The 25,777-nt window shown below is 35.7% G+C and overlaps 1 protein-coding gene across 1 annotated transcript in view; it reads right to left on the bottom strand.

Moving 5' to 3' along the window:
* LOC131077327 (bifunctional nitrilase/nitrile hydratase NIT4A) overlaps positions 1-19,235 on the bottom strand; it is an 84,309-nt gene extending 65,074 nt beyond the window's left edge. The window contains exons 1-2 of the mRNA XM_058014805.2: positions 18,767-19,235; positions 4,905-5,084 (exon numbers count right to left, since the gene is read on the bottom strand). Of these exons, the coding sequence (XP_057870788.1) occupies positions 4,905-5,084; positions 18,767-18,875 (289 nt within the window). The 5' untranslated portion in view covers positions 18,876-19,235. The remainder of the gene's footprint in view (positions 1-4,904; positions 5,085-18,766) is intronic.
* Between the last annotated feature and the right edge of the window lie 6,542 nt (positions 19,236-25,777).

Here is a 25,777-nt window from a genome sequence, read left to right as displayed (position 1 = left end):
CATCATGTCCCTTCTCCCAAACCCTAATATGCTTGCATTATTGATAATCTATGAATATGATGTAATTGCCTAATCCTAATGATTAAACATATATATGTGTATATTTGCATATGTTCATGTTGTGATTGTAGGATTCAAATCCAGGATTGCATCATTAAAGAGATATTTATTTGGTAAGATGTAACCCTAACCCAAAATTGTTACAATTGTGATTTTAGGGCAAATTCTAGAGCAAATTGGGAAGGGGACATTATAAAGGGTATCAAAGCATGATCATGTCATCCTGCAAGGTAAAGATGAATCAATGAATCATTCTAGTCAATGAGAAGGAAACTAACAATACGTGTATTCGCATGTATGCTCTGTGTTTGCATATATCCATGTGTATGCTTCATGTTTTTATGTGTATGCTCCGCATTTGGTTCGTACCTGATGTGTTTCCAGCATGTTTATTCCACGTGTTTCCAAAGCCATTTCATATAGGAAGTCGTTTTAAACACACCGTGATCATTGCTTGAGGACAAACAATGTTGGGTGGGGCGAACTATAATGTCCCCACTTTGAAATAGAATTTAATAAAAAATAATAATTATAATAATAATAAATTAAAATTAAATTAAAATACAAAAGAATATAATTAAATATAATTAAAATTTAATGAAGTTAATGAATGGTCAAAAGACATGAAATGAAAAGTTGGCTCCCTCAAACATGAGATATAAAAGTGAGAAGAGAACCTCATTTGAGGGGGGAATATGAAAGGGAATCAGAAGTGCAGATCTGAATTAAATAAGAAGTGCAAATCTGATAAGACAACAATGAGGAGGCATAACCCTTTAAATGGATGTCTCTTTTCCAGGAGATGTGTCTAATATGATAGCATAAAAGGATATGGAATGAAGGCAGGAAGAAAACACTCAAGCAGAATCACACCAAAGAAGATATTCAATAGATCGAAGAAGAAATAATAAGAAAATAAAGAAATTTCAGATCAAAGCTCTAGTCATCCAACAGCAAATACATCAAAGGAATTAATCTTTGGATCAGGCTTAAAACAACAGTTTGATATTATTTTCAGATCTGCCCTTCTCAGCACTCTATGTTCTCACAACCGCTGGTGGTATATACATACTTGTTGCTTATGCATATTAGACAATGCTTAAGAGTATGATTATATAATAGAATACAAGATATGCTTGATTTCCTGAAACCCATCCTATAGGAAGGGCCTGCGGTGTAAGCAAGAGGGGTATACAAGGCTAAGTAGAACGTTCTAGAGTGGACCATAATGGCTCCTAGGATCAGAGGGCACTTACGTAGAGAGCCAAGTAACCCACTTACGACCCCCTCTAATGCCCCCTACTAGGAATAAGCCAATCAATCTTAATTAAACCATGTATCACCACACTTACCATGCCTTCAATCAGATTATTAAAACTAGATAACGATTAATTATTCATAATACAATCAATAATTATTATATTTAGGCCCCATCCTTCTTTCCAAACCCTAATGAAGGATGGGGATTTACTGTCATAGGGCGCTTGGAAAACAGTCTACAAGTAGGCTCCCTCAAGGTTTCAGGACTTTGTCCATACCCCATCTTGGGCTTACCTATCTTGTGAGGATTTACTATGCCTCTCTGTACACACAGCAATCTATCCTCTCAAAGGCAATAGCGAATGATTAAAGACTAGGCCATTACTATAATAGTCTTTCATGTATTATGAATGTATATGTACATAAATGAAACTAAGTATAAATCTGATCTATTATTATTAACAAATGCAAATCTTATTGACAATACTTTTTTATATATATTCAAACCAGAATCTATAACAACTTATATTATACTTATATATATACTCGTTATTCTTGATAGAATGCAGACATAACATAAAAGAATCCAGCATATGATCACGAGTACGATACAGCATACCATTCTGCTCTTCTGATACTGATAATATTTAATTCAGATTTCCTCTTTTATATAGACTCCACGTCTTTTCTTCCTTTCTCCTTCAATGCCATAGACATTTAGTCTTCATACCAAATTATTGGTAAAATGTGTAATGATTGTATATCTAAAAGTCTGATCCCTTATATCGGCAACTGTTCTCTTGGTTGATGATTTTCTAATATATTCCTCCCATTGTAATTTATATATGTACTTATCAAAGAGTCGTACCCTTTGAGCATTGATGAGATGTGTCTTCTCATTGCATCCCTTTCCTTACCTTAAACCACACCTTATAAAAAGCATTACTAATTATAATTAAATCGCAGCTATTGATAAATACACTAAAATCGCATCATTTGGTGATTATAATAAAATCGCTCCCAGTAAGATCACACTTCTTGTTAATAGTGCAACACTGCATTATACTCCTTGCATAGCACTCTTTCTAATGATGTCAAATGATGTATTACAGTCGCTGCCTTATAATGATCTCTACCACTGTCTCTTTTAAATGTGTTTGTTACCTTCATCAATCATCATAATTATTGTGTATTCGTTGGACTTGCACACCATTATAATCGGCAATTAATATGTACTTGTATCAAGATTAATAGATTCATTAATTATCTTGCAAAGGGGGTCGAGTTGGTCTTCAGAAGATTGTGAAGTCTTGTTCCAAAACAATCTTCTCTTATTAAATATGGCACAGGTATAGGTGTCATGGTGCGGATATGACACCCCCGCTCAAATTCCACAAGATGGCAAGTGTCTCTAGGGAGATGAGACATTGATGGGAAAAGCAGATACAAGCCGCCAAACAAGAGGGCTATGGTAGACATCTGTTCTTGGGCTTGGTGTAGAAATGGCTTCGGGCAGACCCATCATGTCCCTTCTCCCAAACCCTAATATGTTTGCATTATTGATAATCTATGAATATGATGTAATTGCTTAATCCTAATGATTAAACATATATTGTGCATATTTGCATATGTTGTTCATGTTGTGATTGCGGGATTCAAATCCAAGATTGCATCATTAAAAAGATATTTATTTGGTAAGACATAACCCTAACCCAAAATTGTTACAATTGCGATTTAGGGCAAATTGTGAAGGGGACATTACACTTATATTGAGCATTTTCGTAACTGTTAAGCATAGTGTGATCATAGACCCACATGGAGTAGTCATGCTGAAAACACATCAGGTATGAACCAAACATGAAGCATACACAAATACAAGTATTGTTAGATTCCTTCTCATGACTAGAATGCATCCATTGATTTATTTTTACCCTGCAGGCTGGTAGGATCAATGCTCTGATACCACTTGCAATGTCCCCGAGTTGAGATTAACCTGTTTGTGCCAAAAACTAACAATTCCAACATAGACAACTATCCTATAACCAATCATAGTTTGGTTAGGTAGGAAAAACTCAAAAGAGCGCCAGTAGACTGCCCAGCCCAACAAAGCCCGAGAGCACGCAACATACAATCATGGCAACTCGCCTCGTATCCCACAAGCGGCAGGAACGTCCAACTATGACCAGTTCCATCCCTTTGGGAAATCTATTTGCCTTTTGGCCCACATGTGGCAGTACGGTCCGACTATGGTCAGCTTCATCCCTTGGGGTAATCTATTAGCCTCTGGGTCCACAAGCGGCAAAAACATCCAACTATGGCCAATTCCATCCCTTGGGGTGATCTACTTAGTTTGGGGGAGCCAGTGAACCGCATCTCCCTATCTTATTTCCTCCAACTTTACATCTGGCCGATATATATATAAAATCATTGGTGTAGTACACAATGGTTGTAGGACTGAATACAATTTCACTTATATCAGATCTGTCCTTGTTCAGCATATAGATCTGCTATAAATCATCTTCTAGAACTGCTTGTATATCTTCTTAGGATCTGCTCATAAACCTTCTCAAGATCTGCTCATATATCTTCTTATGATCTGCTTATAAGTCTGCTAATGAATGGAAAGATATTCCTTAAGAGCTTCTTTATCTGCTCTTCTTCCTGCTTCTAGTCTGCTCTAAATGGAGAGATGTGCCATTGAAAATCTATGATAAATGACCTCCAAGGTCCTTCCTTTTATACCCCATACATACCAAAAGTCGTGACCTTTTGAAACAGGTTGGCCAGCTTGAAGATATATATATATTTTTATTAATTAAAAACCCTTGCCCAAAGCTGGGCGCTCCATAATGAGGGTCGGCCCTAGCAGAACACAGAAACTCAATCAGCCCTTTTTATAGTCACGAGCAATTTATTTTATTATATATTTTTTATTAGAGATTTGCTGTCATTAATATAGGTCGGCCTTAACTTATTTCTGCCCTAGTTGGCCCTTTACCATTCCATGCATCATCCAGGTTGAGGTATTTAACCATGTTGCGATTGGTTTGTTGATTGCTGCTTCTAGGGTTTCAGACGGGGGTATGACACAAACACCTGTATAGCAATTAAGTCAACAAAATTCATATTTTTAAACTGAATATAACTAGTTTCGGAAGAGAAACGTTAACATGTGAATCTGCAAAACCATTAATTTGATTAAGAGATACTGCTGAGAACAGTTTGTCATAGTCTTGGTAAGGCAATGTAAGAAGAAGAATTATTTTGATGATTCATACCCGAGTCCTGACTATCAAGCAGGAAATCACAAGTTTTGCACTCAGTTACAGATTCAAGTAGGTGGACAAACAGCAGTTGAATAGTATCTCTCCTCAAATTGATCACAGGTTGTCCACAACTTTCCCCAGATTCATAACATCTACTTTTCAAAAAGTTGATACGAAATACATATATTGTAAAAAACTATTTACACAATTGGAAGTTCACTTTCCACAACTTATGGTACACTTTCACACACAGGTAATGTATGCATTAGCCAAAATATTTCCTCATTAAGTTAAAAAAAAGGATACAGAAAAATGTACCTGGTACATCAATAGCAGAAGCATGATATTTCCGGAACTCCTCCCGTCCTTTCAGAGAGCGATTACCAATTATAACTCCAAAATTTGATCCTCTAGGATAGCCTCCAATAAATGCTTCAGGAAACACAAGCAATTGAGACCCATAAGCAGCCCCTTCTGCTATCAATCTTTCTGCTTTATCTGCCCTCAAGATTAACAATAATTAAAAGCCAGTAAATATAAACCAAATGTAGGGAACAGTTTTGAGAAAATATATGGAACATTGAGAATTTCAAGTTCCATATTCGCAGACAAACGTTATAATATATACACAACTCTCAAAACAAAATAAATGTTTACTGTTTAGTTCTTTGATTTTATCTGATAAAAAATCAAGAAACTAAACTGTAGTTGCCAAATATTGAAATTATTCTGTTCACTTTGTAAAAGAGCAATGCCACTTGAAGCAATTAAAAACACCACTGCAACCATCCAACCACATTCCTACCTACCAATAGTCAGATCTAAAAGCACATAATCAAATAAACTATTCAATTTATATCATGATGCCATAAGGATATTGTTTTAGAGATGATGAGAAAAATGAAAATGAAATGAAAACTTTCTTATGGAATTGCGCAGAGGACTACAGCACACCAAAGCAACTAATCAATATGCGGTTTCCAGAACATGGGGACCTGGCCAACAGATTTCTGGAAAACCTCAAGGAAGGCTTCAAAGAGGAGGAAGATGGAAAAGAGGAAGGAAGCCATAGAAAATATAAGATTTTTACTTTCACCATTGATAAATAAAAAATCAGTCCAACATAGAAAGAAAACTCACCATATGTTATTATAAGCACAATTGGCAAACTCAGAAAGTACTGGCAAGTTACTCACCATAAAACTTGTGTGTTGACTCGTTGAGTTTCTGATGAGTACTCATGGTTTTTTGGTGAGTACTTGCCAAAAACTCGGTGAAAACACTCAAAAAACACATTTTTTTCCTTTATCAATCTAGCCACACTCCTCACACTTCGTACACAGAACTCTTGCATCCTTTGGAGCTAATTGGAGGGATTTGTAGGCAAATTTGAAGGGTAAATTTGAAGAATTTCAATGGTGGATTAGTAAATATACAATATTTTTTTAAAGCATTTAAATTCGTTTTAGCTGCTAAAATCTAGCAAGTAGGTTAAAACTTAAAAACAATTCATAATTTTCTAAAACTTGGTAATATTTTGAAATTTACTTCCAAAAAATTGGATTCATCACCAATTTTTGTTCATTTATGCTTATTTTTTTAGGAATTCACTGTTTTTTTATACACATTGTTTTTCTGTTTTTGACCTATTTTTGGGAATAAGATTATTAGGTTATATTCAATTTAAACTGACTTATAGTAATTTATGTTGAATTACATAAAATTTAGACTAAATTTATGCTGACTTATAGTAATTTATGTTGAATTTAGGCTAATTTTTTTGTACTTCAAAATTATAGGAAATGCAATGGGCTTTAAAGGGAGGTGGTATAACTCTAACATCCCCTTATAACACTACTTGGAGGCTCTAGAGGAAGGTGGTAAATCTCATTGAGATTTCCATGGTAGAAGGCATTTAATCACCATCCTCCCCCTTATGACAATTCCCAACGACTTGGGGACTGTAAAGGAAGGTGGCATAGCTCATTGAAATTTTCCTTCTAGAAGGCATTTACTCAAGAGGCAGTGAAAGGAAATGGATGTATAGAAATGGAAGGTGATGCTCACTGAGTAATGTGATGCAAGGGGTCAGGCATCAAGAGGATACATACAAGGGTCAACACTGATTGATTAGTATTAGGAGATAGGGGATCGAGTTTACAAAGTGGCAAGATGAAGTAGATTGATGGATGCTCCAGATCATTTTTTGGGAGCCTTTAGATTAAGGGTATTTTTTAAGTTTATGATCCAAAGTGTTAGTTAGTTACATAATAATGTTGTGTTAGTTTACTAATTTATGATTTATGTTGAGCATGTGAGCTTAATAGTTGGTACCTACAAGAAAATGGTTGAAAAGTTAAAAGAACGAAAGCCTTTATTAAGGTCAAGAATTATCTTATTTGATGCTTCTTCTTCAATCGTTGGTCTGCCTTATATAATCCTCAAGAAAGGATGGAGAATCACCTCTTTTACCAAGTGTGCCATCCTTTAGAAATGATGTGTCTCTTCTTAATTCATCACTGCCCCTTCATCTAAACGTGACTCTTCTTGGAACCGATTCTGCTTAGGACTTGTTAAAGATAAATATCATTATGCTTAAATAAATTGCTGATTAGGGGATGGGGGAGATCTTTGAATATAAACTTTATTTTATTCATTACCTTCTTTTATTGTATTCCTTAATTAAGGATAAAAGCATAATGATGTCTTATTAGGGGTATTTATGATAATGGCGGAGGCATAACAAAAAAAAAACCCATGTTTTTAGGAAATGGACATTTTTGAGACTTGGGGACTTGGGGGAAATGTGAAAGGAAGCCAAAGTGCGGAATAACACTTCCAAATGCTAAATCTAACAAGAGAGATGATGCAGGAAAATTCTTACAAACTTTAACCTATTGCAGATTAGATAAACACATATAAAATCAGATTTAACAAATAAAACCACAACACCAAATATACATGGGAAAACAGTTTTGAGAAAAAACCCACACTCCAAAAGCCAGACTCGGTTGTATTATCAGCAGCACCAACAATTACGATACAATGCCTAGAGTCAATGCTCTTCAAGAGTATATACAACAGCAGAGAATTCTAGAGAATATTTGGCACATAAATGCTTCTTAGAAGATATTCAACCTATTGATGTGTTTTTTATGACATTATGCAACACAAAATAAAATACTAAGTATTCTATCCTCCCTTGAACAAAGACCTCTTGGATGCTTCATTGTTTGATCAAACGAGATGACTCCAAGGTTCCGATAGTTAGGTCTTGACTTTATACATGGATAGACTCAATGTGTTGATGTGATTTTGCTGGAATCACAAGGGGACTTACGTTTATACTTAAACTCCAATTAGAATGTCTTCAATGTGATTGGAACTTGATCATACGATATTGCAATCTTGTGATGCTTTCTCCTAAATTGACTTGATTTGAAAAAAAGGATAAAAAGAGGAAGGGTTTAGAAAATCTACGCTAACTCCTAACTTTTTAGGACAACAACAATAATGAATGATGCTTTGATAGACAAATCCTTCATGATACTACTTTCTACTTAACTAGAGATAGCTCACAATGGTATAGAAAGAGTGCATTCTCCTAAGGTAGTGAAAGATCTTCATATTGTAAACAATCCATTCAAACACCCAATGCTAGTGCAATCCAAATGAAGTATTCACAATCAAACTTAGCCACAATAATGATTAAGTTCAGACTAACCATGCACTACAACTTGCAATCAACAAGGTGTAAATGGTATGAACCGAAGGATTAATCAAATATTATTACACTTCTCCATCTAATCAATGAACTTTAACTAAATTTGAGGATACAACAAGAAACTATGCAATATGTAGAAGAAACACCACTATTCACCATAAATTCAATGAAAAAGTATGTTTATTTACATGCCTTGGCAACTATTGTTGCCTTCTCCTACTCTACCACTACTTCTAACTGCCTTCTTACTTAGGTGCAAGGTATGCGAAGCTATCACTCACCGCAACACATTGATCATCAAGTTGAATCGTGCTATCAGCTTGCAATTCATCTAGTAATGCATCGAGAGGTCTAAGTTGATAATGAATCATGCCTCTCGCAGCAACTTGCTTGTCTTGAAACAATTTTGGAAATGACTCCTCTTGTACTTCCTCCATGAGATCTTTCAATGCCTCTTCAAATAGCATTGTGGTGTTAATGTCTTTCAGCACCCTCTCAAATTGTTCTTCATACTTGGGCTCACTTGTAATAATTTGTAGTTCTTCATTCAGCATGTCAATTTGTTTATCTTCCTCTCCAAGGACAATTGAAATTTCTTGCAATTCATTCTCAAGAATCTCCTTTTGTAGCATGAATGAAAATTCATCAAGGAACTCCTCTTCTTGCAATGGATGTGAATCACTTTCTTCCTTGATTGCCGAATTAACACCTTGATCATCACTTGTCACTACTTCTTTTGTTTGAACATTCTCTACCTCACTACATCCTTCCTTGGGCACAAGGTGTGCAAATTTGTTCTCCATAATAGCAGATTGATTGTCAAGCTCAATTGTACTACCTTCATTGCCCAATGATGTTGCATTGTACTCTTCTTTTGTTCACTTATATTCATCAGCTCCAAGATAGGTTGTCCAAATTTTGTCTGTGATGACTCAGGTATTCCATAATGACATTTGACTTGACTGATTGCCTCTTGTCGCAATGAGCAAGTGAATTCCAAATGAAGCTTGTTGTGAATCCTACACCACAAAGGTAGCAATATGTTTTCTAAACATAGTCATCATCAAGACATAATTGATTTTCAGTTATCCCCCTGAACCTTGTGAATGTGTCATTACTTTCTAGAACACTGAAATTATTAGCTTCTTCCGGTTTTGGAATTTCCTAAAGGAAGATCTTTCCTTGTAGTGCTAGCTCCACTCTTGACAAAAAAGTTAAACAATGCAATTCATCATGTTGGGTTGTCTCATGGATTCTACAATTCCCTGGTACTGCATGGACGAAGTTGCGCATTCAAAGTCCACCAAAGTTGAAAGATATCAACTTGTTGATCATCTTGGTGATGTTGTTGCCTCTCCATTGAGAAATCTTTCCTTTTGAATTTTCTGATTTTTTTTATTTGGATTTTTTAATTTTCACTTTTTTTTTCAACTTTTCTACTTTTTTGGATTTTTGAAATAAGAGAGATCTAGCAATTTTAGAATGTAACTTGAAAGCTCGTACTGGTTCCACCCATGAAAGATTTGAACATCAAATGTCTTCCTTCCTTTGCAAATCCAATTGATAGTCCAACGATCACCTTCCTTTCTTGTGCAAATTGTGTTGGCGATTGCTTCAAAATATGACTTGATAAGCTCCGGCATCAACTATTCATGTATTCATTCAAGTGCTCATTCATTGTTAGGCCCTCCTTCTAGCACCAATTCTATTGAGCATGGAGGGTAAAAAAAGATTGAGATTACTCCCACAAATATAAATTAATAGGATCTAGAGTTCATCTATTCACGTTTGTGCCCTCCTCTTAGCACCAATTCTATTGATATATTTTTATGACACCATGCAACACAGAATAAAATATTGTATTCTATCCTCTCTTGAACAAAGACCTCTCAGATGCTAAACTATGTGATCAAACAAGACGACTCCAAGGTTCCGATAGTCAAGTCTTGACTTTATATTGTGGATAGACTCAGTCAAATTGATATGATTTTGCTGGAATCACAAGGGGGCTTATGTTTATACTTGAACTCTATTGGAAATTGAGATCTAATTGACTTGAAAGAAAAAAGGATAAGGGTTTAGAAAGACTACACTACTAAGATCAATGACAATAATGATTGATGCTTTGATAGACAAATCCTCCATAATTTTACTTTCTACTTAACCAGAGATAGTTTGCAACGCCATAGAAAGAGTGCAATATCTTAATGTAGTGAAAGATCTTCATATTGTAAACAATCCATTCAAACACCCAATACTGGCGCAATCCAAATGAAGTACTCACAATCTAACTTAGCCATCATAATGATTAGGTTCATACTAACCATGCACTACAACTTGTAATCAACAAGGTGTAAATCGTATGAACAGAAGGATTCATCAAAAATCATTACACTTCTCCATCATAATCAATGAACTTTAACTAAATTCGAGGATATAACAAGAAACCATGCAATATGTAGATGAAATACCACTATTCACCATAAATTCAATGAACAAGTATTTATTTACATGCCTTGGCAACAATTTCTGCCTTTTCCTCCTACTCTCTCGCTACTTCTAACTACCTTCTAATGTCTATTAACCTTTACAACTAAGGAGAGCAAGCCTTTTATAGACTTCCCTTTGTTGGTGTAAATAATTATTCATCATGGATATTATTACACCTTACTTAAGTTTACTTAGGAAATGCATTTCATAGTAGTTTGGGTATGACACACTTGGGTGTTTGTGCCACATTGGGATAGTGTGTGTAGGAGAATTTCCACCTTTTATGGTGTGATCTTGTTGTTACACTCCACATTCAGTGGGTGATCCACCTCATGTGGAATATTATATTGTTTATCCTACCTACCCACACCTATTTCCTACCTACCCTTGTTTCTTATTGAGTCACATGTCATGTTTGTGTGCTCACATATCCATATAGTCTTGCCTATATAAGCAGGCTCATATTCATTGTATGTAATTGAACGATTGATGATCCAGTTGATCAGTATTTTCATCTTGATAGAATACAGTTTATTTCTATCATATATTTTGTCTCTCTTATTTGTGCTTTCCATTGCCTTTTGATCTTGGCAAAATCTCACATGGTATCAGAGCCATTAGAGTGTCATTGGTTTGCTAATTGAGAGAAATTTGATGCTATTTGGGGTTGTGTATTTTGGAGATTTCTATTGCAGGTTATTATTGAAGCTTGATGGGTCAAATATGAGGTTACCATTGGATTTAGGAGGTCCAAGAAAGTCATTTTTGCCTTTTGTTTCATCAAAATCGGACTTCGGAGGCCAAATCTAGAGGCATTTGAAGTTTGACGCTGCGGCAGAAATTTTCCAAAAATTATAATTTTGCAGGCAATTTTCAAATAGCGATATCTCACTCATCTGGACTCGTTTTTTCGAGCAAATTTTTTTGTTTTGGGATAGAATTTAGTGATCTATACAGTGGTGCAGAATTTTTTTGATTTTCGGATATAGGTTTTTCAAAAATCGCGAAATCCCGACTTTTACAACTTTGGAGGCTTAGTTTGGGCTCATATGGACTCCTTTTCAGGTGCCATTTTTTTTGAAAGTGCATATTTTTTCATCTACTTTCATAATCTGCCATCTGTTTGCAGTGATTTTATGTAAAAATTGTACTTTCAGTATTTGGCTATTTTTGGCATATTTGGTACTTGTATTTTGCTTGGATCTCAGTTTAGATCACTAGCAGTATTTGTTGAAGTCTCTTAGATCTCATTTTGAGAAGTTGTAAATTGAAATCAGAAATCCACTTTGCCTTGTTTTGCAAGTGGCCCATTGTATACGCACTAAGTATAAAGTGCCAAAATCACCATTTTGGGGGGATTTCTTGATTGAGTATTTTGGGGGGGTGTCTTGTGTGATTGTGCCTCTCTCTATCTTGTGTTTTTTCATTTTGGTGCTATGGGTTCTCCTAAATTTCCACTTTTAACTCCTCATAATTATGCATCATGGAAAATTAAGGCATGGAGTAAACTAATGGAAAAAGGACACATTCATTATGTAAATGAAACTATTACAGCACCACCTGATCCTAAGGCTGATCCTAATACTCAAATTGAATGGCTTACTAAGAATGCTATGGCACTTGGAACTCTTAGAAAGTATGTATCAGATGACCTCATTTTTCACATTGATAAGTGTACTACAATTAAAGAGGCTTGGGATATTTTTAAGAAATTGTATGGTCAAGTTGATGAGATTAAGGGCTACAAGCTTGATAGTGAACTCACAACTTTGGATCCCAAGGATTTTGATACAATCCAAGATTATATCACAAAAGCAACTGAGCTAAGAGCAAAGCTAAAGGATTGTGGAATTGACAAAAAGGATGCTCAATTGGTTTATAACTTGTTGGACAAGCTTCCTTCAGAGTATGCAGCCTTTGTATCTAGCTTTCACACCCATAGGTTAGCTCAAGGTTCCTCATACACTTCTCCCTCATTTGATTCATTCACGGAGATGTTGATACTTGAGCAATATAAGTTGACCACAATGGGGATTCTCAAATCTACAAAGTCACAAGCTTTGGTGGCTAATAAAGGGAATCAAAGCAATCAAGGAAAATGCAAGAATCAAAAGCAACTTAAGTCAAAACCACAACAAGATGGAGCACAATCTTTCTCTCCACAACAAGGTGATTCACCATTCTCACCTAAGAGGAAATCTTATAAGGACAATCTTTTTTGTGGATATTGCAAGAAGTCAGGACATGATGAACATCATTGTTATAAGAAGGATATTGATGAGTTGAAGAATCTTCTTGAGAAGAATAGAATCAACCTACCTTCTAGAATGTCTACATCGACTTCTTCTTCCAAGGATAAAGGAAAGGATCACTCTTTTGGGGCAGATAAAGGAAAGGGACAAGCTCTTTGTGCTACTACAAGTCATGATTCAGGGAGATGGCTTCTAGATTCAGGGGTTTCTCATCATATGGCATCTTCGCAGTCTATGTTTTCTACATTTGAGCCTTGCCACATGCCACAGATTTTAATGGGAATCATACATACATGGATGTGATTGGGAAAGGATCTATTGCCATTGGGGATAACTCCTTCAATGATGTGTTGTGTGTACCCCACTTGACAAATAATCTTCTTTCCATCTATCAAATCACACATGGGGCAACTAGGAAAACTATGGAATTCACACCTGATTCAATTATCATTAGAGACTTGGAGAGTGGAGCTATCATTGCGACTGGGATGGTTGATCATGCATCTCGGTTGTACTCTTTTTCAGATTTTGGTCCTATTGATAAGATTGATTCTTCCTATGTTGATGATTCAGATTTTGAGGAGAACTTTGGGCATTTGAACTTGGGGATTCTCACATGTGACCCCGTTCTTGAGCCTTGCATTTCATCTCCTTCTATTGATATCACACCACCTATTGCACCTGATGATGCATCTAGTGAAACAGTTTTGCCTTCTTATGATTCAGTGCAGCAGGATATTTCATGTCTTCTAGCTTAAGTTGATTGGGATGCCTACTTGATAGACATTGCAGATTTGTTTGTGGACTCCTACATTGCAGATTTGGGAGACACCATTGATGACATTCATCTTCTCTTTGATGAAGATGATCCTTCTTTGATTGTTGCGAGGGATCACTCTGACCCTCTTGTGCATTCTCTACATGATCAATCTTTAGAGGTTGACATGATTGTGGATACTTTTGTACAACACTTGGAGGAGGTCTCTTTATCTTTTGAGGAGACATATGAGTCTTTGGATATTGTTCTACATTCATCTCCACTAGATCTTGGAGTGCCTTTTTCAGCAGTGTGGCACAGTTTACCACCTTTGGAGGGGGTACCTTTCAGCATCGACATGGGGACACTTGAGCAGTTTTCAGAGATTCCTTTCATCATAAATATTTTTGCTTCATCTTCCCTTCATGGTTGGGGGGACTTTTTGGATCCACCTTTGGTTTTGTTTCTTCCTAAGGGGAGGAATGTGGTTCGACGTTCATGGAGCAGTTTCTTCATTCATCTTCGAGCTTCTATCATTGGTGCAGATTCCACATTGAGGGGGGGCTTCCTAGTCTCTCTTCTTCTTCTCTCATATGGGGGGGACTTTTTCCTCACATGGGGTTTTTTTCTTCACATACTTCTATGAGAATTCTTTGTATCTAGTTTTCATCTCTCTTTTGGGGGAGGGTTTTTTCCCATTGGGTTTTTCTCTCTTTCCCCGCTTTGTGAGATATTTCCTTGCATTGGTTTTCATGCATTTGCATTTGTACATGGGTACCTAACATGGCAGCCGGGACCCATCTTGCATTGCTTAGTTGCATTGTAGACTTAAGTGCATTCCCCTAAGTTGCACTTAAGGGGGGGTGTTGGTGTAAATAATTATTCATCATGGATATTATTACACCTTACTTAAGTTTACTTAGAAAATGCATTTCATAGTAGTTTGGGTATGAGACACTTGGGTGTTTGTGCCACATTGGGATAGTGTGTGTAGGAGAATTTCCACCTTTTATGGTGTGATCTTGTTGTTACACTCCACATTTAGTGGGTGATCCACCTCATGTGGAATATTATATTGTTTATCCTACCTACCCACACCTATTTCCTACCTACCCTTGTTTCTTATTGAGCCACATGTCATGTTTGTGTGCTCACATATCCATATAGTCTTGCCTATATAAGCAGGCTCATATTCATTGTATGTAATTGAACGATTGATGATCCAGTTGATCAGTATTTTCATCTTGATAGAATACAGTTTATTTCTATCATATATTTTGTCTCTCTTATTTGTGCTTTCCATTGCCTCTTGATCTTGGCAAAATCTCACACCCTTTACAAATGAACGGCCAATATTAAATCCAAATCAATGGCCAAGATTACAAGATAAAACCCAAGTTAGGGTTAGTTACAACTAACATTGAGTTACATTTGATACTTGACCAATGATTTGATTACATTTTGGGGCACATGTCCAATATTAAATTTGCACCAATGAATGATGAGGTCAAGTACATTGAACTTTGTGCCTCCACATAGGGTAGTTATCCTCCTCGTTGGATGAGTCAAGTACATTGACTCTGGACGCTTTGACTTGGAATGATGTGATTGGGTTGAAGATGACTAGACACCACCTCAGCTTGCTCCTTGTAACTCATCACAAGGTGGTGTGATTGAGCAATATCTCTTGATATTCAACATTACTTAGCCTTTTCGAAAGATATTTGCATAAATTTCCTTTAATATCTTGATGTTTGTAGGGTGTAGAGCAACGTCACCTCTTCCTTGTGTGCGTGAGTGTGATCTCTTCTTTACCTTGCTGAAGCGTTCCTTGATCTTCTCTCATGTGATGAAGTCCTCTTTCATGTTGTGATATCAACCCCTTGCATCCTACCTTACTTGTCTTTGACTTGAACTCCTCCATGTTGTTTGTAGCGCTATCCCCATGTAGTGGTTGAATCCTTGAAGTGATGCCTCTTTAATACGTGTGAATCCATCCTTTACTTGAATGTGTTGATCTTCTCCTTGCAAATGTTTGATCCTTCACCTTCATGCTCCACGTTCCTCATTGTTGGACTCTAACCTGAAAAAGAACAAAATTTTGAATCAAGACACCAGAAATGAACAATATTCCACAAGAATCATGCTTTTCTTTTTTAAAACCTTCCCCAATCTAGAAATGCATATTTTAAATATGGAAAAGTTGATACAGGTCTGGAAATGATATTTCAAACTCGGAATTTTTTTTTTTCAGATCTGGAAACGCATGGTTTTGGGTCTGATCTGCACTTTCAGGTGTGATGAAGATGATTCTTTGCTGATGGAAATCCGCCACCCTCACTGCTGAAGAAGTTGCTTTCAATGGCAACCTGATCTATGTTGCCTTACTGCTTGATAAAATTCGCTTGTTTTATTTGGAGTTTGCCTTTGATGTTGTTTGCAATTCACTTTTTGTTGATGATCAAACTCATATCTGCCTCCTATTGATCTGATTTTGTTAGAACTGATTGAATCAAATTGGATTGATGAGCAAATGAAATGCTCACCCTATCTTATATAGGCGCTGCATCATGAGTCACAACCCTTCATATTCTAAAGAGTCCGACCTTTCAATGTGTATTTTGAATTTGAATTTGGAACGTTTTGTCTTTAAAGGGGCCAACTTGTCATAGCTCATCATCTTCCAAATATGTGCCTCAATCAAACCTCTAAAGTTGTGGATTTTAGCTGGTCATGGATTTTCTCCACTCATGGACAATTTTGGTGAAGCATAGATTCCTTGAGTCCATGGATGGTTCATCATTATTCAAACTTGCAAACTCCAATACTTGTTCAATTAGTTTCCTTGACCATGTTGATCTTCATTCTTCGAGTCAAGGATTGAATGAGTTTGTTATTCCTTCTTCATTTCATTACTTAGACCTCGAATCACCTTCATTGAGCAGTCAATCTCAGTTGATCAATCATCACCTCTCGAATGTGGATTTGGAGGGCAACACTGCATTTCGCCACCTTCACTTATTGACCCAGTGAACATCCAAGTCATTCTAGCATGTTAAGGATAAAAGTCACTGCCTCACTTCATAGTCGTGGATTTTCTCCAGTCGTGGATTTTGGGCACTCATGGAATCACTAAAACATTTGGACTTCATCCTTTCTTGAGGTTGACTCTATCATTGTCAAGGTTTCATCCTTGAATTTCCTCTCAAAAATCCAAGGAAAACTAACTTGTACTCTTTTGTATTTCCCTCAACTTCATCCCTTGAAGCACTTTCACGTGCTTTCAAAGTTGTTTATCATTTACAAAAACTATCTCATTACTCAGCCTATGGGTTGCACTATGAATCATCTTTCAATGAAGCTCTTCACCCCTATCCAACACTTAAGCACTCTAACAAAAAGGAGCTCAAGGTTGTTTGCTCATCTTAGTACAAGATGTTGTCTTAATCACATCCTAACAATCAAAGCACTTCATCTTCTCACAAGCAAAAGTTTATAACACCAAAATTATTGCCAAGCTAGACAACTAAGCTAAGACAACAACACTACCAAGCAAAAAGTGGGGGTCCCCATTTGCAATGGGGCGATGTGTGAAAACGTTGCAACATCTAGCACCAACTCAAATAAATGTTCCTAAACATTTCAAAAATAAAGACTTAGTTCGAACCTAGAACCTCCAGAAAATTCAACCCAACCTATCAAGTCGTTTTCGAGTGCATTTTCAAGGGAAACCTATAAAATTTTAAATTAAAAAAAAACGTGTCTTACAGTGGTCTGTATGAATAAATCTTTATTTATTAAACCAAGGTGATTGCAATGTTACTTAAATAAAAAATAAAAAGATAAAGGCAGTCTCTTGTGTTAAGATCAAACAAGAAACCAATTTAATATATGGGACTCTATTGTGCAAACATTCTACAAAAGGATTGTTTATCCACTTTTGTTGCAGCAAGAACTTTTCCATTGGAGGCATCAGCAATAATTCGGTTGGCATAACTATTGTTGGTCCAAAATAGCTGTGAAGGAGATTCTAGATCATAGGAAGAAAACTTGGATGAATAGAACAAAAATTGGATGAGCAAGTGGGACATCAATTTGCATTAATGTCCTAAAACCAATGAAAGAGTAAAAAAAAATGTAGCGGGACTGCCATGTGGACAAAATAGATTGGGTGCAAAAAAGCATACTACATCAAAGAGTTCAACCCAACGGAAACCATGGTGAAAAAATATATTTAAGGACAGTTATTAAAGAAAAGGCAAAGGTGTTGATTGTACAATTAAAACCTGGATCAAATCATCTTAGATGTAAGAACTATAAGTAGAAGATTCTCAAGGAAGTCTGGGAAGAGAGAACTTGCATATTCTGTAATCAGGGACTAGTGGATATGGAATGACACTTTATGATGGAATACACAGTTTATGAGGATATCTATACTCATATATAAAAACAGCTTGAAGGTTGACAACATTTACCATTTATTCAATGAAGCTGGGATTAACCACAATGCTAACTTCCTAGTCAAAGTTCATAGTAGAAAATCCAACATCAAAAAGAGTTTGAAGATAACTTAAAACCCATAGACCATTGGGTCTCATAAAAATCATTAATTCATTCATTAGCTTACCTTTTAGTGAAATGTTCAAACCTGCCCTCAACAAGATTGTTTTTCATTTACCCTATCCAGATTCGAACCTGATACTTCCATTTTGAAGTACAAAAGCCTTTACCATTAGGTCAACGAAAATAAGCTAAATACAACGGGCTTGGAGGAAATCACGAAAGCTTGATAACACAAGCTGTCTGAAAGGATTAAACCCAAAGAGGTACAAATTTGAATATTCCATGTAAGGAAATGTATAGCATTCCCCTTCTCTTTGTGTAGGCTGTGAAACAGGCCACCACCTTATTTAGGGGAAAAAACAAATTGAGGGGCAAAGCAAACAATATAACATACCAAGAGTGGCAGGCGTGTCGTAGAAAATAGTTGAAGCTTGAACGACAGTGGCTCTGATGGTCCTGGGTGTAGGAGACTCTGACGCCATTTCTATTTCGTTCTCAGACATGGCTTGTATGATGGACGTTTTTCCAGATAACAAATGATATGGAAGAATTGAAAGAGGGGTGAACTTCTTAGTAGCCAGAGCGGCGTGCTCTGAGGCGCTCCCTGACGAAGTCGCTGCGCTTCTTAATACGCTCCTGCTGAGGGGCGATGTGTTTATACGACAGATGAATGCCCACTGTTGTACAGCCAATTCCTGTACACAACAGAAAAGCCGCCAGTGCAATTCTCTTGGGATTCCTCAGCCAGAAGTCGATTTCCATTTCTCCATCCTTCTAACCAATCGCTAGTTTTTTTTTTTTTAATTTATTTAAGCTGTTCTTCTCTGAGTGGTCTTCGATTGCTCGTGGAGTTGATGGTCCATAAAGAGAATCAAGGATCAAATCTAATATTTTAATGGATGAAGTAGTTTAATTGAATGGATATTCTAATTTTTTTATTAATTTGTAGTTTTAATATAATTTTAAAGAAAAATTTAATTAATATTATTAATATTATAATAATTCAATGATTTCTAATATTCATATGTAATGATTCACTTGTAGCCTTTATCGTGTTATATATTTTTTATTTGTATAAATATAGTGTTTTTTTGTTAATAGGTAAATAGATAACTATAATATTAGAAGCAATGTGGTATCAACATCAATTCATATGAATTTGTTTAACTTTCATTTTTATGGTGCATTAAGAAGCGATTTTGGATGTGTTGAGTGGGTTTCATCATTAAAGATGATCATGGATCTTTTCTATGAAAGGGTTCTAAATTTCTTGGCACCAATAACATGGTGAAATAAGAAGAATTAATTCAAGGTTAAGTTGTCATTAAAACATTGGGAATGAAAAAATTTGTGGTAGAAGGTGACTCCCTTGTGATGATAAATGAACTCCAAAAATAGACATTGTGCAAATAAGAAATTGAAAAGTCTTTTGGAGGAAGTATTGAAGTGCAACACTTGACTTTTGGGAGATTATTATCTCTCGATATTTTGGAGATTGCCAATTCAATAGCTAACATCTTGGCCAATCATGATATTGTTCATGACGCTTAGCTAAAAAAATATAGTGCCTCAACAAACTCATAATTTGGCTTACCTACTTTAGTTTCACTATAACCTCCATAAACTATGAGCCTACAAACTCACCTATCATCCCAACCTTTCATAATTACTAACAAAATATTTGACTCCGCTTGCATACTGTTAATAACATTGCTTGATTACCATTCTTGAATATCATCTCCCATATCCCATTCATTTGACATGACATGGATTTAATATCCCACATATAATGCTATGATATTCTTTTTTGTGTATGTGGTTTAAAGCAATGATTAATAGTTGATCTTTTGTGTGGATTTTTTATATCAATGTGTTGTAGGGCTTGTACGACATGGGGTTTTTCAGTTGCAATGGGAGTTATTTGTTTTTTTTGGTTTGTAATTGGAAATCGTGGCCTCTACTTCTCTCTCGAAGATTAAGAAATTCAATGGAACTAGTTATTAGTTGTGGAAGCTAAAGTGGAAGATCTACTTGAAGAGAGAGATCAATAGAAAGTTATGACAAGGGAAATTAAACTAGGTGTTATATCTAGATATGATTGAAAAAAGTTGGATAAAAGGACATGAGGAACCACTTGATTGTGTTTTGTAGATTCTATCATGTTGAATGCTTGTGAGGAGGTAACTCCATATCCTATGAAAGATGCTCGATGAGATCTACCAAACTAAGAGTTGGGTGAATAAACTTTATTTAAAGAAGAAATTATATTTTTTGGAAATGAAGGATGGGTACTCTATTATAGAACATCTAAATTTATTGTTTTATTTTGAGGTAATTAAGATCCATTGATCTATCAATATAGATGTGGGGGATAAGTGTATAATATTCCTTTTATCTTTGCATAAACCATAAGAAAACACAATCCTTTCTTTTGAGTGGTTAGATGTTAGATTTAAAGTTAGATTCCCTTGTTGCTACTTGTAGAGGAAATAAGGAGAAAATTCATGGAAGAAAGACTAAATGATCCATTACATGACTAAGGAAGGCTCAAAGATAAAGGAGGGTCAAAAGGGGATTAAAAAAATTCTATAAAGAGGTCTAAGTCTTATTGCCATTATAAGACCCTAGGAAAGAGTAAAGTGAAGTTTTGGAAATATGGTAAATTGGGGCATGTTAAGGAGTTCAAAAATAAGAAGAATACCTATGAATCTATACAAACTTGTCCTTAAATGAAGGTGATAATGTATGGTTCATATCTGCACTAATGCTATTACTAAAAAAAGCATAGTTGATTGACTAAATTTATGAACATATCATATGGATCCTCACAAGGAGTGGTTATTCTTCCTACCATATATATGATAAAAAAAGAAGTATATTAGGGTGGCTATAATTCACATTAAATTATTGTCTATGGGAAGGTACAATTATGTTTCAAGGATGAGAGGGTGAAAATCCTTACTAGCATTTTAGATTTCTTAGACTTGCTATAAATTTGATTCATATTTCCAAGTTGAATTGTTCAAGAAGAAATGTGTCATTTTATAAGTTTATTATAGGGTTGTTGAAAGGAAATTTGGTGGTTTCTAGATGATATCATATTGGGACTTTACTTATGTTGAATGCCTCTACTTTTTTTAACTTTTCCAATATAATTGCCATAAAAATTATAAGTATGTTTTTTAATACTTAAGCAAAGAAAGGGCCTTGAACCCTCACAAAAATAGACTTAAAATGATAAAGTTGAGTAGAAACAAAACAACCAATGGCATCACACAGCTAGGAGCCAAGACAAAACTCATGAACCTAACTCACCAGTAACAAAAAATAGAGTCCCTAACCACACCATGCCACCAGGGCTATTTGACTAGATAAAATTAAAAATAACATAACCAAACATACTACCAAACTAATAAGAGTAATTATAAGAACTATCACCAGTCATCATTTCATAATTAAGATTAGTTTGAGGGGGCACGCAAGCCTCATAAATCATATTGTTATAGGAAATAAGAAACGAGATAGTATAACTAGCTAACCACGCCTTTAACAAGCTCCTATCACTAATAATGAGGGGGCACACAAGCCTCATAAATCATATTGTTAAAGGAAATAAGCAAAGACATACTATAACTAACTAACCACACCTCTAACAAGCTCCTATCACTGATAAAACTATCAATAACCATAATCATTAAAGAGCAGCAAAAAGGCATTGAAACCAGCACACCATCACGAACAACAGCCTTATTTGTTGTTGAGGATGTCCCAATTCCTAGCGAGTCCTCATATGTTCCTACTAGGCCTCTTGACATGACTCTTCCTCGTTCTACTCCATCTCCTACGAATTAACCTTTTCCAATTGTTTCTTGGCCATCTTCTTAAGTTTCCTCTAACCAGAGACAAACCCAATTGTTGCCTTGTGCATTACGCCAACAATAATAACACAAATAGTATTCAAATCCTTGATCATCTTTCTTTTATTTTTTCTGTAATCCTCCACTTGGGTTTTGACATTCATTACCCTAACCTAAAGGTCAACAATTTGGCCCCTTAATTTGGATGTGTTGTCATCTTTCTTCTCCATGGGAGAATCCTGCAAACAAGGATCCACCTCATCATCTTCATAATCTATAAGGGATGGATATCTTTGATCTAACTTTTCACTTTCCTCCTGAAGCTCATTGGTATCCTCTGAGTTATTGTCATTGTATGCCTTTTGTTCCACTTTAATCTCATGAAATTCCTCATCCTTTGAGTCATTTGCAGAGGATTCCAAATCATCTTCGGGTGTGAAAACTTTGGTTGGCTAAGGGGTGTGGTGCAGGAGCACCCAGGAAGACAAGGTGGAGCAGGGTCACTGATAGGCCCTATGGAGGATTTGATGAAAATGAAGAAAAACAAGACCTATAAGGTCTTTAAATGATGTAACATGGTCATGTGAGCCATAAAATGTAGTGAAATGCAATGTAATGATCAAAAAGTGTAAAATTGCCATTTTGAGCAATTAGGCCTAGAAAAGGCTAAAATTGGGTTTTTGGGATAGAAGTGTGTTTAGATGGATAAAATATGTTTATAAGGTCATCTAATGACCATTTTAATGTTTTAGAAGTTTTATATATAGTTTTGGCAAGTTGGCATACATAGTTGTCAAACTTGACAACTTTGGAGCAACTTTTTGTTGTCAAAAAGTTGTCAAGAATGCCAAAAAAGTTGTCATAAGTTAGTTATAAGTTGGTTTTAGGTTGGATTTCGACCTATAAGGCCTTGAGGGTTATAAATGGATGAAATTTAATCATTTTTGGTGGTTGGTAAAGGTTTTTTGATCGGGTTTGGAGTTTTGAAGCAATAAAAATATGATTTTCATGTGTATTTTCCAGGTTTCCACATAGAACAGTCTGATTTTCCATTGTTTTGAGTACTTTTATGAATTAGTTTTCATTCCTTCATGGTTGGAGATGTTTCTATAATTAACTAAGTTTATTTTGGCTTTGGTTTGAAGTGATTTGGTTTTGTTTGGGTGAAGATGTCTAATTTCTTGTGAAAACAGTCATATCCCTGCCATAGGGTTAATAGTGAGCATGAAAATGTTGTATATTTTATTTCCAGATTGATCGAACCCCAAAAATGGGTATGATGGTGTATTATATTGTATATTTTCATAATATTTGGTTTCAGGAGGCCATGCACAAGATGGCATGTGCATTGTGGGAGTAAAGGTCTGAAATTTTAGGGGCAGACTGTTGCAGAAAATACAGTCCTAATACGGGAGCCATATCTCACATTTCCACCATTGGATTTTTCTAATTTTTGGATATGTTTTGTATAACCAAGTTACGAAGACTTTCACTGGAGCGATCGAATAAATTAGTTCATTTGCAAAATCTATGAGTGACTGTGTAAGGGTCTATCAATATGGCAGCAAGGTGGTAGTTTTGCAATGATTTTTCTTTGTCAATACATTGAGGCAGTTTGTAAAGTCTCAAAGGGTCTTGTATTGTTAAGTTTGAGTTTGGTCCATTTGTCTCCCTATCATAGTGGTATCAGAGCTAGCGAAAGGTCTGGGATATAGGGGTGAAGATGGAGTTAACAAAATCTGAGAAAGAGATAGTAGGTGCTTACAAGAAGTGGAAAGAACTAATGTTTGGTGGAAAGAAGAAAAGAGAGAAAGAAGAGTTGAGGAAACAAGAAGTAGAAATAATGAAGAGAGAAGAAGAAGAAAAGAAACGAGATGAGTTGAGAAGTTTAAGAAGGGCTTTAGAAGCAAATGAAGCAAGATTGAGGGAGCTTAAAGAGGAACTAGAGAAAAAGAGAAAGGAAGATGAACTTAGGGAAGCACAAATGAAGTTGAAATTGGAAAACCTAGAGGGTACAGCAAAGAGTTGGCACTTGAGGGTGCACAAGAAGGTAGTTTGGCCTGTGAAGAGGCTAGTTGCAACAAAGAAGAAGGCTCATGATGAATCCTTGATGATGGGTGAGGTTATGGTGACATACCAAGGAGAATGGCATTTTAAATATGAAGAGATTTCAATGGGTTTGTTGGAGCAAGATGATATTGTAATCAATGAAAATTATGTTTTTGTTTATCCTAATGTTTTGTATGTAGGTTTGTTGAGTGTTTACAAGGATGATCATGTTGAAGGTGCTTACCTTGAGTACCATTTTTTTGAGAGGAGGTGCCATGAGTTGCCAAAGCATGTACAATTTTTTGCAGGGAATACAATGAAAGCTCCAATGAATTGGAAAACCAGGAAGAGGAGGCAGCCATGCAAGGGGACCTTGCATTCTTTTTATCCCCGGGAGTATGGTGCAGGAGCACCCAGGAAGACAAGGTGGAGCAGGGTCACTGATAGGCCCTATGGAGGATTTGATGAAAAATGAAGACAAACAAGACCTATAAGGTTTTTAAATGATGTAACATGGTCATGTGAGCCATAAAATGTAGTGAAATGCAATGTAATGGTCAAAAAGTGTAAAATTGCCATTTTGAGCAATTAGGCCTAGAAAAGGCTAAAATTGGGTTTTTGGGATAGAAGTGTGTTTAGATGGATAAAATATGTTTATAAGGTCATCTAATGACCATTTTAATGTTTTAGAAGTTTTATATATAGTTTTGGCAAGTTGACATACATAGTTGTCAAACTTGACAACTTTGGAGTAACTTTTTGTTGTCAAAAAGTTGTCAAGAATGCAAAAAAAGTTGTCATAAGTTAGTTATAAGTTGGTTTTAGGTTGGATTTCGACCTAGAAGGCCTTGAGGGTTATAAATGGATGAAATTGAATCATTTGTGGTGGTTGGTAAAGGTTTTTTGATCGGGTTTGGAGTTTTGAAGCAATAAAAATATGATTTTCATGTGTATTTTCCAGGTTTCCACATAGAACAGTCTGATTTTCCATTGTTTTGAGTGCTTTTATGAATTAGTTTTCATTCCTTCATGGTTGGAGATGTTTCTATAATTAACTAAGTTTATTTTGGCTTTGGTTTGAAGTGATTTGGTTTTGTTTGGGTGAAGATGTCTAATTTCTTGTGAAAACAGTCATATCCCTGCCATAGGGTTAATAGTGAGCATGAAAATGTTGTATATTTTATTTCCAGATTGATCTAACCCCCAAAATGGGTATGATGGTGTATTATATTGTATATTTTTATAATATTTGGTTTCAGGAGGCCATGCACAAGATGGCATGTGCATTGTGGGAGTAAAGGTCTGAAATTTTAGGGGCAGACTATTGCAGAAAATACAGTCCTAATACGGGAGCCATATCTCACATTTCCACCATTGGATTTTTCTAATTTTTGGATATGTTTTGTATAACCAAGTTACAAAGAATTTCACCAGTGCGATCGAATAAATTAGTTCATTTGCAAAAGTTATGAGTGACTGTGTAAGGGTCTATCAATATG

The sequence above is a fragment of the Cryptomeria japonica genome, chromosome 11, assembly GCF_030272615.1.
Source record: "Cryptomeria japonica chromosome 11, Sugi_1.0, whole genome shotgun sequence".
Lineage (NCBI taxonomy): Eukaryota > Viridiplantae > Streptophyta > Pinopsida > Cupressales > Cupressaceae > Cryptomeria > Cryptomeria japonica.
Note: the sequence above shows the minus strand (reverse complement) of the source record. Positions and strands in the feature narration are given on the sequence as shown.